Source organism: Protomyctophum parallelum, assembly GCF_964188405.1.
Source record: "Protomyctophum parallelum genome assembly, chromosome: 12".
Taxonomy (NCBI): domain Eukaryota; kingdom Metazoa; phylum Chordata; class Actinopteri; order Myctophiformes; family Myctophidae; genus Protomyctophum; species Protomyctophum parallelum.
This window is the reverse complement of record NC_139712.1, coordinates 37,356,458-37,369,678: the sequence shown is the minus strand read 5'-3', so window position 1 is coordinate 37,369,678 and position 13,221 is coordinate 37,356,458. Positions and strand designations below refer to the sequence as shown.

General features: G+C 41.7%; 1 protein-coding gene across 1 annotated transcript; it reads right to left on the bottom strand.

The window, feature by feature from the left end:
- Positions 1 to 2,340: 2,340 nt before the first annotated feature.
- LOC310867793 (glycine--tRNA ligase-like) lies at positions 2,341 to 11,156 on the bottom strand. The gene is made up of 17 exons (XM_083777927.1): positions 10,865 to 11,156; positions 9,431 to 9,532; positions 9,053 to 9,155; positions 8,207 to 8,348; positions 7,827 to 7,915; positions 6,453 to 6,529; positions 6,205 to 6,350; positions 5,947 to 6,096; positions 5,701 to 5,863; positions 5,156 to 5,320; positions 4,836 to 4,943; positions 4,566 to 4,711; positions 4,392 to 4,477; positions 3,966 to 4,075; positions 3,762 to 3,855; positions 3,458 to 3,648; positions 2,341 to 2,775 (listed from the first exon to the last, which is right to left on the bottom strand). Exons 1-17 carry the CDS (start codon positions 11,135 to 11,137, stop codon positions 2,653 to 2,655), a joined length of 2,268 nt encoding a protein of 755 aa, XP_083634053.1. The 5' UTR covers positions 11,138 to 11,156; the 3' UTR covers positions 2,341 to 2,652.
- Positions 11,157 to 13,221: the final 2,065 nt, after the last annotated feature.

Here is a 13,221-nt window from a genome sequence, read left to right as displayed (position 1 = left end):
CCGACACCTTTTTATTTATTTATTAGGATATTTATATAGCATGCCATGCGCGATTGCGCTGCTCACTTGACAGCCTTCTCTAGGCTACTCGCAGTGCAAGCGTTGTGAGCTTGTAGATCGGCTCTCGCGCATGTTAAAAAACAAACTCACAATTATAATAAGAACATAGGCCTACACTTATCTGCATTTTGCACTGTACGAATCTAACGTTGTTTAGTGTGTGTTAGTGACTGTATTGTTTAGTGAGTCAGTTCTCTTGACTGTCGGTGTGTGTGTGTGTGTGTGTGTGTGTGTGTGTGTGTGTGTGTGTGTGTGTGTGTGTGTGTGTGTGTGTGTGTGTGTGTGTGTGTGGCGGACAGCAGCATGCTGCCGCTGAACCGAGTCCAATCTGGGTGAAATTTACATTGGAAAATTAATATAACGGCGCGGTGAGCCCGGCCAGGACAGAACACGGCCCGGCCCGACTGACATTCTGGTTCACAGACATGCCGGTCTGACAGACAGACAGCAGTCACGAGGGCTAATTAGCCCTATAAATCCACATTATGGCATCAGCGCGTGCAATTTGGCCAGTCAGTTTTAAGCCAGCTCACCGTAATTCATTATAATATGGGCAACGTTGTAGCTGTGTAGGCTGTAGGCTACTACATTGATCTCATCATGAGATCAATCAAGTTTGCCAAGTGTCCCGACTCCCGCGAATCATTTTAATATGAGGACATCATGAAATGAACCATGCACTTACATCTGACAAAGAGGATATAGGCTACCCGCTGTATATGGTTGAAATTCTAAATAGCTATGCCTACATGTCCATGCTCAGAACAAATCCATTCTCCACTATATGCATTCAGACAGCTGACAGTGAGATGATATTAATCTATTCCCCGAATGAATCAATGCAGCTCTGATTAAAAAAAAGTATCGGATATCTCTTTACTTTTGCAGGGCGCCTTTCTTTTTTTTATAACCCTGCAGTGCATTCATCCTGTCAAAATTAACTACTCTACAAGCTCATCGCGCTGTTGTATAGAATTGAAATCCTCTGTGCAGGCTATGATGACGTATTTCGAGATTTCCTGTTGCCCTTATATGGTGTAGAATGGGCGTGGATGTTCCAACTAACCAGGCGACACCAGGCGAATCGCTTGGGAAAAATGCGGAAAGGATACACTCGGCGATCCGCACAAATGAAGTGATTACACCAGCTTCCCTGAATAACACGTCCTCTCAACGTAGGATGATCGGACGGATAAATACGATATCCGTTTCCGCCACCGTTACACTCTGGCGCATTTCGTTTTTGAAGAATCAGGCCCTATGGCTATAATTTATGGTTTAAATTTAAATTTCAGGGCACGTTGTCTGAACTTGTCTCTCACTGTCTTTTGGTTTCATTGTGATGGATTAATTATCAGTGTATGGACTTTGAAACCAAACCTATATATTTCTATATCATCGTGCAGGACAGGCTTTGTTCTGGTGTTTTGGCTGAGTGCCAGTCATTAAACCTTTCACTTTCAGTATTTTCATTTAAGTTTTTTTGTGTGACACCCTCTGGTCACCCACAAGCCAATTTTAACAAAGATGTCTATTACTGATTTAAAAATTAGAAATGCTTGGACACACTGTTCTTTAAATTTAATTAAAAATGTCTCGGGTCTGTTGTCTCAAAGGCTCTTGTAGGACCTAGACTGGGAGGCATAGCCCTGAATCTTAATGTTCACGCATCACCTTAACCTCTCTAGCAGAGTGGAAGTTATTGATATTATTTGAGTCTATTAACCAACCTAAATTATCTGACTTGCATGAAGTTGTAGTCAAACAGCTGCTTGTTTGACCCTTTTTCCGGCGATTTAACATTTGAAACTTCCTAATATGAGCCATTTAAGTCTAAAGTCTTTGATTGGCGGAATGAAGAGTTCAACAGTTTTACTTCCTACTGGAAACATCAAACTTTGAAGTTCTTCCGGAATTTTGTCTGGTTCCCCACTGGTGTAGTAAGAGAATAAATTACTTTATAATATTGATTATGGGGTGGTGCTTTGTAGACAGATGGACCTAGATTACAGAATCACTACCTGTAGAAATAGTATCATCATTGCACTTGCAAGTTGCAACTTCGCAGACCAATAAGTACACTACACCAGATTAGTGTTCACACACTCACTTTTGACATAATTAGCTTTGTCGCAGGCTTTCTCCTATGAGAATACATGGATGAGAACTATGTCATACCACCTAGTATCCAAGGAACATTCTCTGTACCAGGAGAGCATGTATTTCAAGGAACAATATTCTTTGTGGTATCGTGCTTCAGAAACTTGACACATACTATGATTACAAGCCCATGTCCAGTTAAGTGCTGGTTGTGTTTAATAAATTCAAATTCAATTTGCCTGAAATCTGGAATGGTGAAAGCTTCTTTCACGCAAGACTCAATAACATTGACAGGTGGTCTCCCTTTTAACGTATGATTATACAGAACACTGAATTTCGGTGAATAAGTTGTTCTAACACAATAAGGACATCCTCTGTGCAGTCAAGTCAATCAGTTGCTTGTCAAATTACAGTTGCAAGACTCTTCCTGCGGGTTCATATGCAAAACGTCTCTAGGTATTCATAGGCCTGACAGGCAGATGAGTGTGAAGTTTATTCTTCAGTGTCTTTCTTGCTGGTCTCCTGTCCTTCAAAAATAGGGTACTTCTCACAGACGTTTCCCCAAGTCAAGGTGCCGTTGGCCAGATCTCGGATAATCTCGGGCAACTCACTGACCTAAGAAAAGAGGCAAAGCAGTTTGTTTACTTTTAGATTAGTCTCTTCTAAACAAACGAACAAAGATTTTCGTAATTGTATTTTTAAAATATATAATTGATGCAAAGGAAAAATGAAAATGTATAATTAATGCAAAGGAACGTAAATTTAACATGTAGTTTCAGGTTTTCTTCTGATAACCTGAAACTACATTATCAGACGATAACTTTATGCAAGTTGCACAAAAACATTAATACAAATGTGTCTCTTTATCAACCCAGACTCTTCTCTTACCTGCCATACACACAGCTTTACCGTTTGATAATCGATTAAACAATCAATATCATTTTCACTACAACCAAAACCATTTTGAGCTCGCCAAGAGCTGCCAGCACTGATGTGACCAACAGACGGTAGTTCAATACATAAATTAGGTTGTGTTGTCAACTTTTCCCTGGTATGTTATATTTGCACTAAAGTGAGTCCTGAATGTTTGCATAATTTGTCAGCAGTTAAATAGGAATTGTTTTTAAATAGGAATTATTTGTTCATTGGCACCTGATGCCAAGGAAGAGCATAGAAGGGAAGTTAGAAGTGGGTTTCTACAGTATGAAACCAAGTTGTGATGGCAAGAGGTTTAATGAGCCTTGTATCTGTTAGCTCAACCCCTTTAAATGCCAATGAGAGTAAAATCCATGTGTACCTCGGCTCTGATCTGTGTCATTGAGTCACGGTCTCTCAGAGTAGCTGTGTGAGGCGTCTTGTTCACTGTGTCAAAGTCAATGGTGATGCCAAAAGCCACCCCGATCTCATCCGTCCTGGCATAGCGCCTCCCGATGGATCCTGAAGAGTCGTCCACTTTGTGAGACACACCGTTTTTGGTCAGTGCCTCGGCTAGGAGTAGGGGGGATGAGAGAGCAAACCAGTGAGTGACAACATGGTATGAGTATGTTTTTTATTTTTCGCTGGTAAAAACAAATATCTTTGATCATTATGCTGGCACTTACATAAATCCTTCACGAAAGGCACAAATTCCTGATTTTGACTCAAAGGAAGGACGGAGCATTTATATGGAGCCACAGTGGCAGGGAAGCTGAAATACTGAAAAAACAAATCATTGTCAGTATGGAGGGAATAGAATACTCGGAAAATGGTATTCAAGAACTAGTAGCACTGTTGAACGTCTACTCTCGTTAACATTGTTTACTTACCGTTCTTTGTTCGTCACCTTCTCTGACTTGGAATGTGTGCTCGAAGATACTATACATTATTCTGCCAATTCCAAACGAGGGCTCAATTACATTAGGAACAACCTCCTCCACTGCAAAAATAAATAAAAAGTTAGTCGTCTCTCATTCACCCTTCGTTACTTCTTAACCCAATACACCGTCACTTAATGCCATGCTGCAAGCTTTGCTTCTGCTGTTTTTGCTTTTTGTCACTGGCACAAAACATTTTTAGATGGGGGTCAGCAGCCAAATGCATACAATTTGGGGGTCCTTGGCACGAAAACTACTGATTTAGAAGTAACTGCACAGTATTGGGTATTCATTCAACTCTGAGAATGATCCATTTGTCCACTCTCAAGAGTTAAATTATCACTCAGTTTTTCATTGCGTAAGAAACCGTGGTCTCACCATGCAGTGTCTTCTGGAAGCGTTTTACACTGACCATGTCCTTTGTGAGTTTGAAAGACTTTCCTTCAGTCTCGATTGTAAACTCTCTGTAAGAAACAGATGAGATTATTGATATCATAATTTAAGAAGTCACACAGATTATCACCCCCGATAATCAAGATTGTCATCACTCACCCATTTTCACTGAGTAGCTGCTCCTGCTCCGTAATGAAGCACTCATCACACACAGCAAGGTACTCCATCGCTAGCTTGGCATCCTTTTTGTAGGCCTTGCCCAGGGCCCCTTTGTTGGCCTCAAACTGTACAACATTTACAACCTTGTGTGATGATGTTAAGGGGAACAACAGAGGAATTAAGAGGCAGTTTAGCATTCCTAATAAAAGGTTAAACGATGTATTATGCTCTAACTGGTGTGTTGGCATAAGCAGGAGTTTAAAAGGATATGGGCTCCTTCAGAGGCTTCTCAGCAACCAGAGGGACCTTTGTAGCCCGTGCGTGGCATTGGAGATCAAAACATGAACGATCAGCGCATCCTACAATCTCTATCCATCCCTGCAGGGGACACAAACAAAGATGAGCAAATACTTACAACTTACATTTAGATGCATCCATTAGTTGACCATACTGACACAAGCGGCCATTTTACTGTAACATCATACTCAAGGGAAAACCCCACCCAGGCGGGATGTGATGACTATGCAAAATGGCAACCGTGTGAATATGGTCAATGGAGAAATATTGCAAAAGCACCAAGGAGGACCTACGTAAGAGGTTTTGGTCTCTGCATCCCAGCAGTCACAGGCATAATGGGCCATCTCATTGTCCATGTGCTGACGGAAGCGTAGCTTATCTTTGGAAACACCAACTTTTGTGAGATAGAGGTAGATCCTACCAATGAAGTATCCCAGGACGGAGTTATTGATTACTCCCTAAAACAGACAGAACATTGACATCAGACTGGTTTCCCCGAAGGCAGCATTATGACCAATATGAATTATTTAAGTATTTATTAACAGTTTGCAGAATGGGTACATTTCAAATGAAAGCACAACTCAATACAAAAACTGTTACTGTGGACAACACACTGGTAAAGCATTACACTTGTTTACAAAAGGGTCCACCGTTTTCAATTCATCAGAACATTTAGAGATGTACAAATTTAGACTTCTATAGAAAAAAACAACAGGAAATCATAAGGAGGTAAAAAGGGGAAAAAACATATAGTGTGGGGGGCCTTCAAATGGATTTTTCCACAATGGCCCGAAGGCAATCTCAGTAATAAGTACAGCGAGTTACAGTATGTCATTACCTTGTCCACAGCATCACCAAGCGTCATGACGCAGGCTGACTGGCCACTGGTCTGGGCCTTGGAGGAGTACAGTATTATATCCAGGTCTCTTACATTGCAGAATTTAGGGTGGACCTTCTCAGTCGGGTCCACAAAGTGCTCGATCTCAGCCATGGTGAACTCTCTGTAAGAGAATCGGGTTAAGGTCTTGTATGAGCATAACCATGTGAATCAGAGTGTGCAGTGCGCCTCCACAGAAGCACTCACCTGACACGAATGAGTCCTGAGCGGGGAGAGATTTCATTCCTGAAGGAGTTGCCAATCTGAGCAGCAGCAAACGGAAGTTTTCCCTGGTTAAACTCCAACAGACGTTTGAAATTGAGGAAGATTCCCTGAGCGGTTTCAGGCCTCAGATAGCTGAAAATGTGGATTAATTCACTTAATTGCCAGATAACACGTACAAGACAAGCCTTCCAAAATCAAGGTACTCAATGTTTGTTTACAGTGTTTATATTTGTTTTTTACCCTTTCATATTGCCTGATGGCCCAATGGATGTCTGAAACATCAGGTTGAAGGCGACGGGGGCGGAGACATCATTTCCTGAGGTGGGCGACTTGACGGCGTATTTCACAAAGTAGTCGGTCAATTCTTGCTGGGTGAAGTTGTCCATCTGGAAATCAAACACAAACAAACTCAAGATTGTTACATCATCCCACATACAGAATGTTGCTCATGATTCCCTTCAAGACCACTCGTCTTCAGTTGTACTGACCTGAGTAATGCATTCCTCCATCTCAGCCTTCTTCTCTGCAGCACACTTCTTATCAGACATCAGCTTCTGGAGGTGGGCTGTGGGATGCATATAAAGAAAGAACAGTTTAGCTTTCTCTTAATTTTGTCTAGGGCTGGATGAAGATGACTAGTTTCTAAATGGAAAAATCAATCATTAGACAACACAACAAGCGAACGTAGGGCCATCGAGCATCTGTAGCAGACATGTTTTGGTGGTAGTAAGACATTAACAGCCAGGGTTCAATCACTCAACTGTCTGGGCTTACTGAATCAGGCCCGTAGGCGTAGGGAGTTGGGGAGGGAGAGCTGTCTGTTCAGCCTGAGCAAGCCATAGCACAAGAATAAGCAGCAAGCCAACAACAAATGTGATAGTGTGGTGTGGTTTTGTTTAGTCTTCTTTTATCTCTTTTCGTGTACTGAATAATAATCCAAGCATTTTTAAAAGAAAATATATAAAAGCTATAGACTGTGCCAATCTGAATTTTCAATACATTCTCGAATCGATTCAGTGGATAAACTCAGAGTAGCTTACCTAGTAGTGTCAGCGACAGGTTTAACTTGACTTTTCAATAATGCTCAATAAGTAAGCTGTTGGTGTAACTAAGACAGTTAAAATCCAACAACAATGTATCTTTTACAAAATCTACATTTCCTGATTTTAAACCAGAAGTGGCTATACATCCAAATATCATAATGACTTCTGACTTGTCAATCACAATGTAGCCACGCCCTAAAGCAAGCATACAATGTTACTTTAAATGGGGGCCATCATTTACAAAATAAGCAGACTTCATTAGGAAAAATGTTAGAGGTAATGAATCAAAAGAGAACTATAGGGTAATTTTCCCATTGACTAACATCGCAATCAGGTTCATGCTGTAAGGATAAAGTCTTTGTAGGAGAAAGAAATACTTTCTGCAGCATGAATGCCACAAAAATGATGGAAAACACTAAACTTTCACATTTTCAAATAGCAAGTAACTTAAAAGACAGACTGAAAATCCCTCCCGAGTACTCTGTCCACGAGCTTTGGCATTGCTCCAACCCCTGTCATGCCAGATATGTTGTATTCTTATGGGAATCCAGTGTGATCCTTGCTGATCCTGCAGTTTCCCTTTTCCCTCAGGCACATCACTGATATCCCAGCTTAGCCAACTAGCAGAGGCCTCACACAACAAGACTATACAGTATCCACTCTTGATGAAATACTGAACATTAACTCGACTGAATTTCTGAAGATCCTACCCTTCAGGAAAGGGTGCAAGTGAGTGAAACAAGGATTTACTTTCTAAAGCCGAGAAGTGGCCAATTAAACCCAAGTGAAACTCAATGGAATACAGGCAGACTGGCTTACCTTTGAGGAGATGGTCAGCCCTGAAGCATTCACCATTCTTGACATCTTTCACCATGTAGTCAGCAAACTTCTCCACATGTCCTGAGGTCCTTGGGAAATACATAAATTATTATGTAGGCCTGAAAAGGGATTTATGAATGACATTCATCATACGTCATAATAATCGGCACCACTCCAAGTATTGATTATTTGTCAGACAATGTAGTGTAACATTTTTATTTATTTTTTCAGGTCTGAACGCAGCTTTAGAGATGCTCCAATAATCGGCCACTGATCGGCCTGGATACATTGATTTCACAAGCAAGAATGAAATTCAGGTTCCAGTTTGAAACCAGAGAACCATTGCTTTAACAAGGAACCAGTGTGTGTGGTGCACTTACTTGAGGACATTCTCTGGGGTGAGCATGGTGCAGTCGATCTCCAGAATCTGCTCCTCCTGGATGAAGTGCTGCCTCCAGGTTTGCAGGATGTTGTTCTTCAGGGCACAGCCCACAGGGCCAAAGTCATACAGACCGCTCACACCTGAGGAATATTACTGTAGGGTAACAGAGAGCTTAAATTTGTCTGTGTGTGTGTGTGTGTGTCATTAATCTTGTTTTAGATTTAGGGGCCGTGTCCACATGAAGCGTTTGCGTGACGGAGCACTTTGGATTGATGACATGTCCAGAGCACTACACACAGGGTTGGGATCCGGAACCGGAGGAACCCGGATCCAACATTGAGGAACCGGAATCGGTTCCATCACATTCAGAACAGTTACCTGAACCGGTTTTAATCACACTTTCAGAGCCGGTATGTGGACTTCAATGTCTGCTATACAATTATAATTCTGGTGGCTCTCACGCTTTATAATTTCTAGGCCACCACTTGAGTGTACAAATGGAACCTAGTGGACCCCATTTGTACACTCTCAGAGATACAGACCTGTAAGGGTCCATTTGGACCTTTTTGAGAGGGAATTATTCAAATCCTAAAGGATCCCAACGTAGACCCCTCTGCTCAATGATTGTTAGCGTGTCTTCCTAACCATCCTCTGCGCAGGAACCTCTCCAGAAAACAGAAGAAAGCATAGTGCCAAAAGAACGCTGGACGCCGAGAGCACTGAAATGCAATGCTCCACGCTAGGAAGATGAGCGTTCCAGCGTGTCTTTACCATAGAAATGCATGGCAGAAAATCACTGGTAGCTCAAAAATGCTTTGTGGCCACGGTTCTATAGTTTTCTTACCGCCATAGATGGCAAAGGCCTGGTCATAGAAGAATCGCCTCTTCAAAGTATCTTCCATCTTGGTTCTGTCAACAATGTCATCTTTGGGCTGCAAGGCCAGTTCCTAAGAAGATAACAGTTGTGGCACAGTCTGTCAACTAGCCAAATTGCATCCATCATTGCATACCCCTTATGGCTAAACTTGTTAGGCATCCTTTGAAAACATTTTAAAATAGTTCAAATAGCCGAGCTACAATCTCACAATGTGTCGATGTAAATAGGCTATTTACAGGCTATAAATGTACAACCCTTAAGGGACCCTGGTTAATATATACAATATGTACTGTATATAGGGTTTAAGTTGTTAACCGATTTACTCCGCAAGAAATATTGACTGACCTTGGCCTCAAATGTTCTCTTCCTTGCTTTTAATTCAGCAACAGCTTTAGCGACGTCTACATCAGGGGCGCCTTCATCTTTCATTTTGCGCACCAAATCTCCCTAAAACAAAAGAAGAAAAAAAACATAGGTGGAAACTAGACATCATGGAGGAAAAACCATAGAAACATTTTAGCCACAAGCAACTTAGATGCTATAATTCTATCTAGCATCAAGTTGCAATACCCATTACCAAACCATGAGAGCCCATTCATTGAAACCAAAAAGTGCCATCTCATTGTATTGCAGATGATTTTGAACTAAGTGTTTGAGTTTGGAAGCGCTAATTGGAAATCACTCAATGGTCCTGCGTAGTGCGTACCTGTACTACCCGTTTTTAAAATGTTTTCGAAATTGCACAATGCAGGAGGTAACAGGACCTTGCAACTCAAACACAAAATAATCACCTGCATACAGAATTTGACAGTATCTTGACAGATACAAAGAGGATAACCCAAGCTTTTCTTACAGCTGCTGCAATAGTGTATAAATAAATGTTGAATACAATCAGAACCAATGGGACTTGAATGGGCCATCAAGGGTTCAGGGTTGGAAACTTGGTAATATTGCAACTTAAATATCAGCATTAGCATTAAAGCTATGCGAGCAAATAGACACATTTAATATGACATCTAATAATAATAAGCTTTTCATACAGGGTTGCAGTTCAAAGTGCTTCACAGGCAGGATATACATCAAGTGCTTTACAGTTAGGTCATATAGGTTAAATCAAACAATACAAGACAAGACAGTGAATGTGCATGACATCAGACATTGAGATAAAAATAGGCATCTATTGTCTACATTCGGTTTAATGTAGCTCTGGTCCAAGTCCAACGCATTAGAGCTAGATTTTAATGTATCCAGCCTGCTGCTATCACAGCATGTTTATGATTTAGACTAGCTCTCTAGTCTTGATGCAAGACTGTGACCGTCTTCTGATCCAAAGCTATGAGCTCTCTAAACCAGTGTAGGCTACACTGTCTACACACAGTCACAGAGATCCAATCATCAGATAAAATCCTCAGTGAGCGCAGCTTTAACACTGTTATTTTACAGATTTTACTGTGTGTAGCAGGCAGCATCAACACACACACTTCTTCTGAACCCCACCCAGTCCACTCCACAGATGTGTGTCGCACAGTCAGACAGCAACACGCAGCGTGCTGAAACGTGGCGATAGAGAAACTACCAAATGTCAGCTAACGTTGCCGGCTAACACCCACGCAGGCTAACTAAACTGCAGGCTTTCAAATTGACTATATATCACTAGCATTCATTTAAGTATTGAACCACTACCACAGTGCTAAAAAGGTTGTGCGACTGTGACACAACAAACCATCCATATCTCATACAAGGGCAGGACGGTAAACTATACCGGCCCCGGGGATTTACCTGTTCTTTGACTGCCACCCGGAGCGGGGCCAGAACCTCTTCTATGTTACCATCCATGGTGTTGTTCTGTTGTCCTTCGGAGGAGACTAGCTGCTGCTGCTGCGACCAAAAGTCCTTGTTGTGCTTCTTCCTCTTCCGCGAGCAGACCGACAGTGAGAAGGGTCTCTGGTGGCGGGGCGAGGCTCTCTGCGGCGGGCAGAACAAGTTGGAGGAGAGGGTAGTGGTGCTCCGGGTCCTCAGCAGTGCTGATGTTGCGCTACGGAGTAGAAGCATATGGTTGGCCACCACAGCGCGGTGCCAAAAGAATGATGAAATCTCTGCAGCTAGGTACATGGCGCTGCCGCTCCGTGCAAGCACTTTCGCCACGCATTTTTGGTAAATGTATGCGCTTGGTGATGTCGGAGCAGATTCGAAGAATGTGTCAGAGTTTGTCTGTGCTATTTTTGGGCTAACGGCGCCGGCCGCGGTTCAAATGGTTAAAACATTTAAAGTAAAAGTTATGGTAATTTATATTGTAGAAATTAACAAACTTATTTCTTTGATTGAAATCAGTAGGCTGTCTGTTTTAACTAGAAATTATTTGGTGCAAAGAAAATCTAGGTTTCTCTAGACTATGCTCAAGCGAGTCGTGGGTTCGATTCCCATGTAGTGGTTATGATGATGAAATGAAATTATATAGATATAAAGGGGACAAGGTGTTAAAATTATATAATTTTACAATATTTGCTGGGGACCCCCTGGAACACCCTCAAGGACCCCTGGGGGTCCCCGGACCCCAATTTGAGAACCACCTAGTGTGTGGTCAAATCTTAATTTGGTAATTGTGCCAGTGCCACCACTGTGCCAGCTACACCTAATAAGTCAGTGTTTTGTGTGTTTGCTTCTTTCAAATACGCGGCACAAGTCAAGATCTTCGCTGCCATCTAGTCCCAGGCCAGGCCAGATCAGTTGCACGGTTGGTCAACTAACCACTATTCCCCTCAAGGTGGCAACATTGGCACACTGATATAAATATGCTGAGGCAATACTCTAAACTTGTATTAAATGAAAATGTCTTCCTCGCCACTAACGAATGAAGGTCACACACACACACACACACACACACACACACACACACACACACACACACACACACACACACACACACACACACACACACACACACACACACACACACACACACACACACACACACACACACACACACACACACACACACACACACACACACAGTAAGATTTGTATTTCTAATATGATGAAAATGTAGTGTTAAAGATAATTTACCACCTGACTGAGTCAGACTAGACTCCTCAGGAGTAAATACCCAAATAGTGGTCAATTTAATTCAACATCGTATATTAAGTACATCAAGTTATACTTGATTATTACTAGTATTATTCTATTGATCCTTAACTTTTTCCCCCTGTAATTACAAACAAACAGAGATTCCCAGTGTGGGGAAAGGCTACAATTCCAGAGTATCCAGTACACACACAATGCAGCATAGTATACTTTCTATATCCTGTAGCCTCAGTCACAAGCCGATCTGTTCATTCTGTTGTTATATCCTGTAATCTGCAAGGAAGAGGATGATGATGCACAACAAGCCCCCTTCAGGTGTTTAAATCACACGCCTCAAGTCTCATTTTTATACTTTGGCATTTCCAAGCACAGTTGTTTTTATGCTGAAAGTGACACTGTGTATGTTTTTAACATAGTTTTTTAATGAGGTGTGTGTTTTTTATTATTTATTGTATTGTAAAGCACTTGGTACAACTTTGTTATTTAAATGCGCTATAAATAAAGGTGGTAGCCTATATGGCCAACTCTGGAACAATACAAAGTCAAGAACGATGCGAGTTGAGAATGCATTCCCGACCCAGGTATGATAACTGAATGATATCAGTCTGTAACTGTCACCCATGCCAGTGTTTAGAAAGCAGAATAACTCAATTACTTGCCAAAAGCCCCAGAGAGGATTATGAGATTACAATTCCTCACTCAACTACACCCACATTCATAAATCATCCACCAGTGACATACCCAAACTCGGTAAGAATGGTGAGTATTATGTCAACTTAATATCAAAACCATGTTTGATTTAATTATTCATCAGTACAGATATGACTCATCGTGCAAAGAGTGTTGCCCAACTTGCCCACACCCACACACAAAATATCCAGCTAATCACATCTTCGCTCTTTGTGCTACTACAGTTCTTCTCACTCATCATCAGGTATAGTGTATGTATCCTGCTCCTCCACTCCACGCTCTTATTAATTGGGGTGAGTTCCAGAGCACTTCCCGGTGCCCTGCAGTCATCTTTCTAAGAATGATTATTTGTGTGCCCAGAGAGC

What these genes read in the sequence shown, in the direction of transcription:
- LOC310867793 (XM_083777927.1), bottom strand. Translation starts at nt 11,137, where the DNA reads ATGCTTCTACTCCGTAGCGCAACATCAGCACTGCTGAGGACCCGGAGC. An exon ending in CAGAGACCAAAACCTCTTAC is followed by an intron (nt 4,944 to 5,155) that starts GTAGGTCCTCCT and finishes TGTCCCCTGCAG; the next exon opens with GGATGGATAGAGATTGTAGG. An exon ending in AAGGTGACGAACAAAGAACG is followed by an intron (nt 3,856 to 3,965) that starts GTAAGTAAACAA and finishes TTGTTTTTTCAG; the next exon opens with TATTTCAGCTTCCCTGCCAC.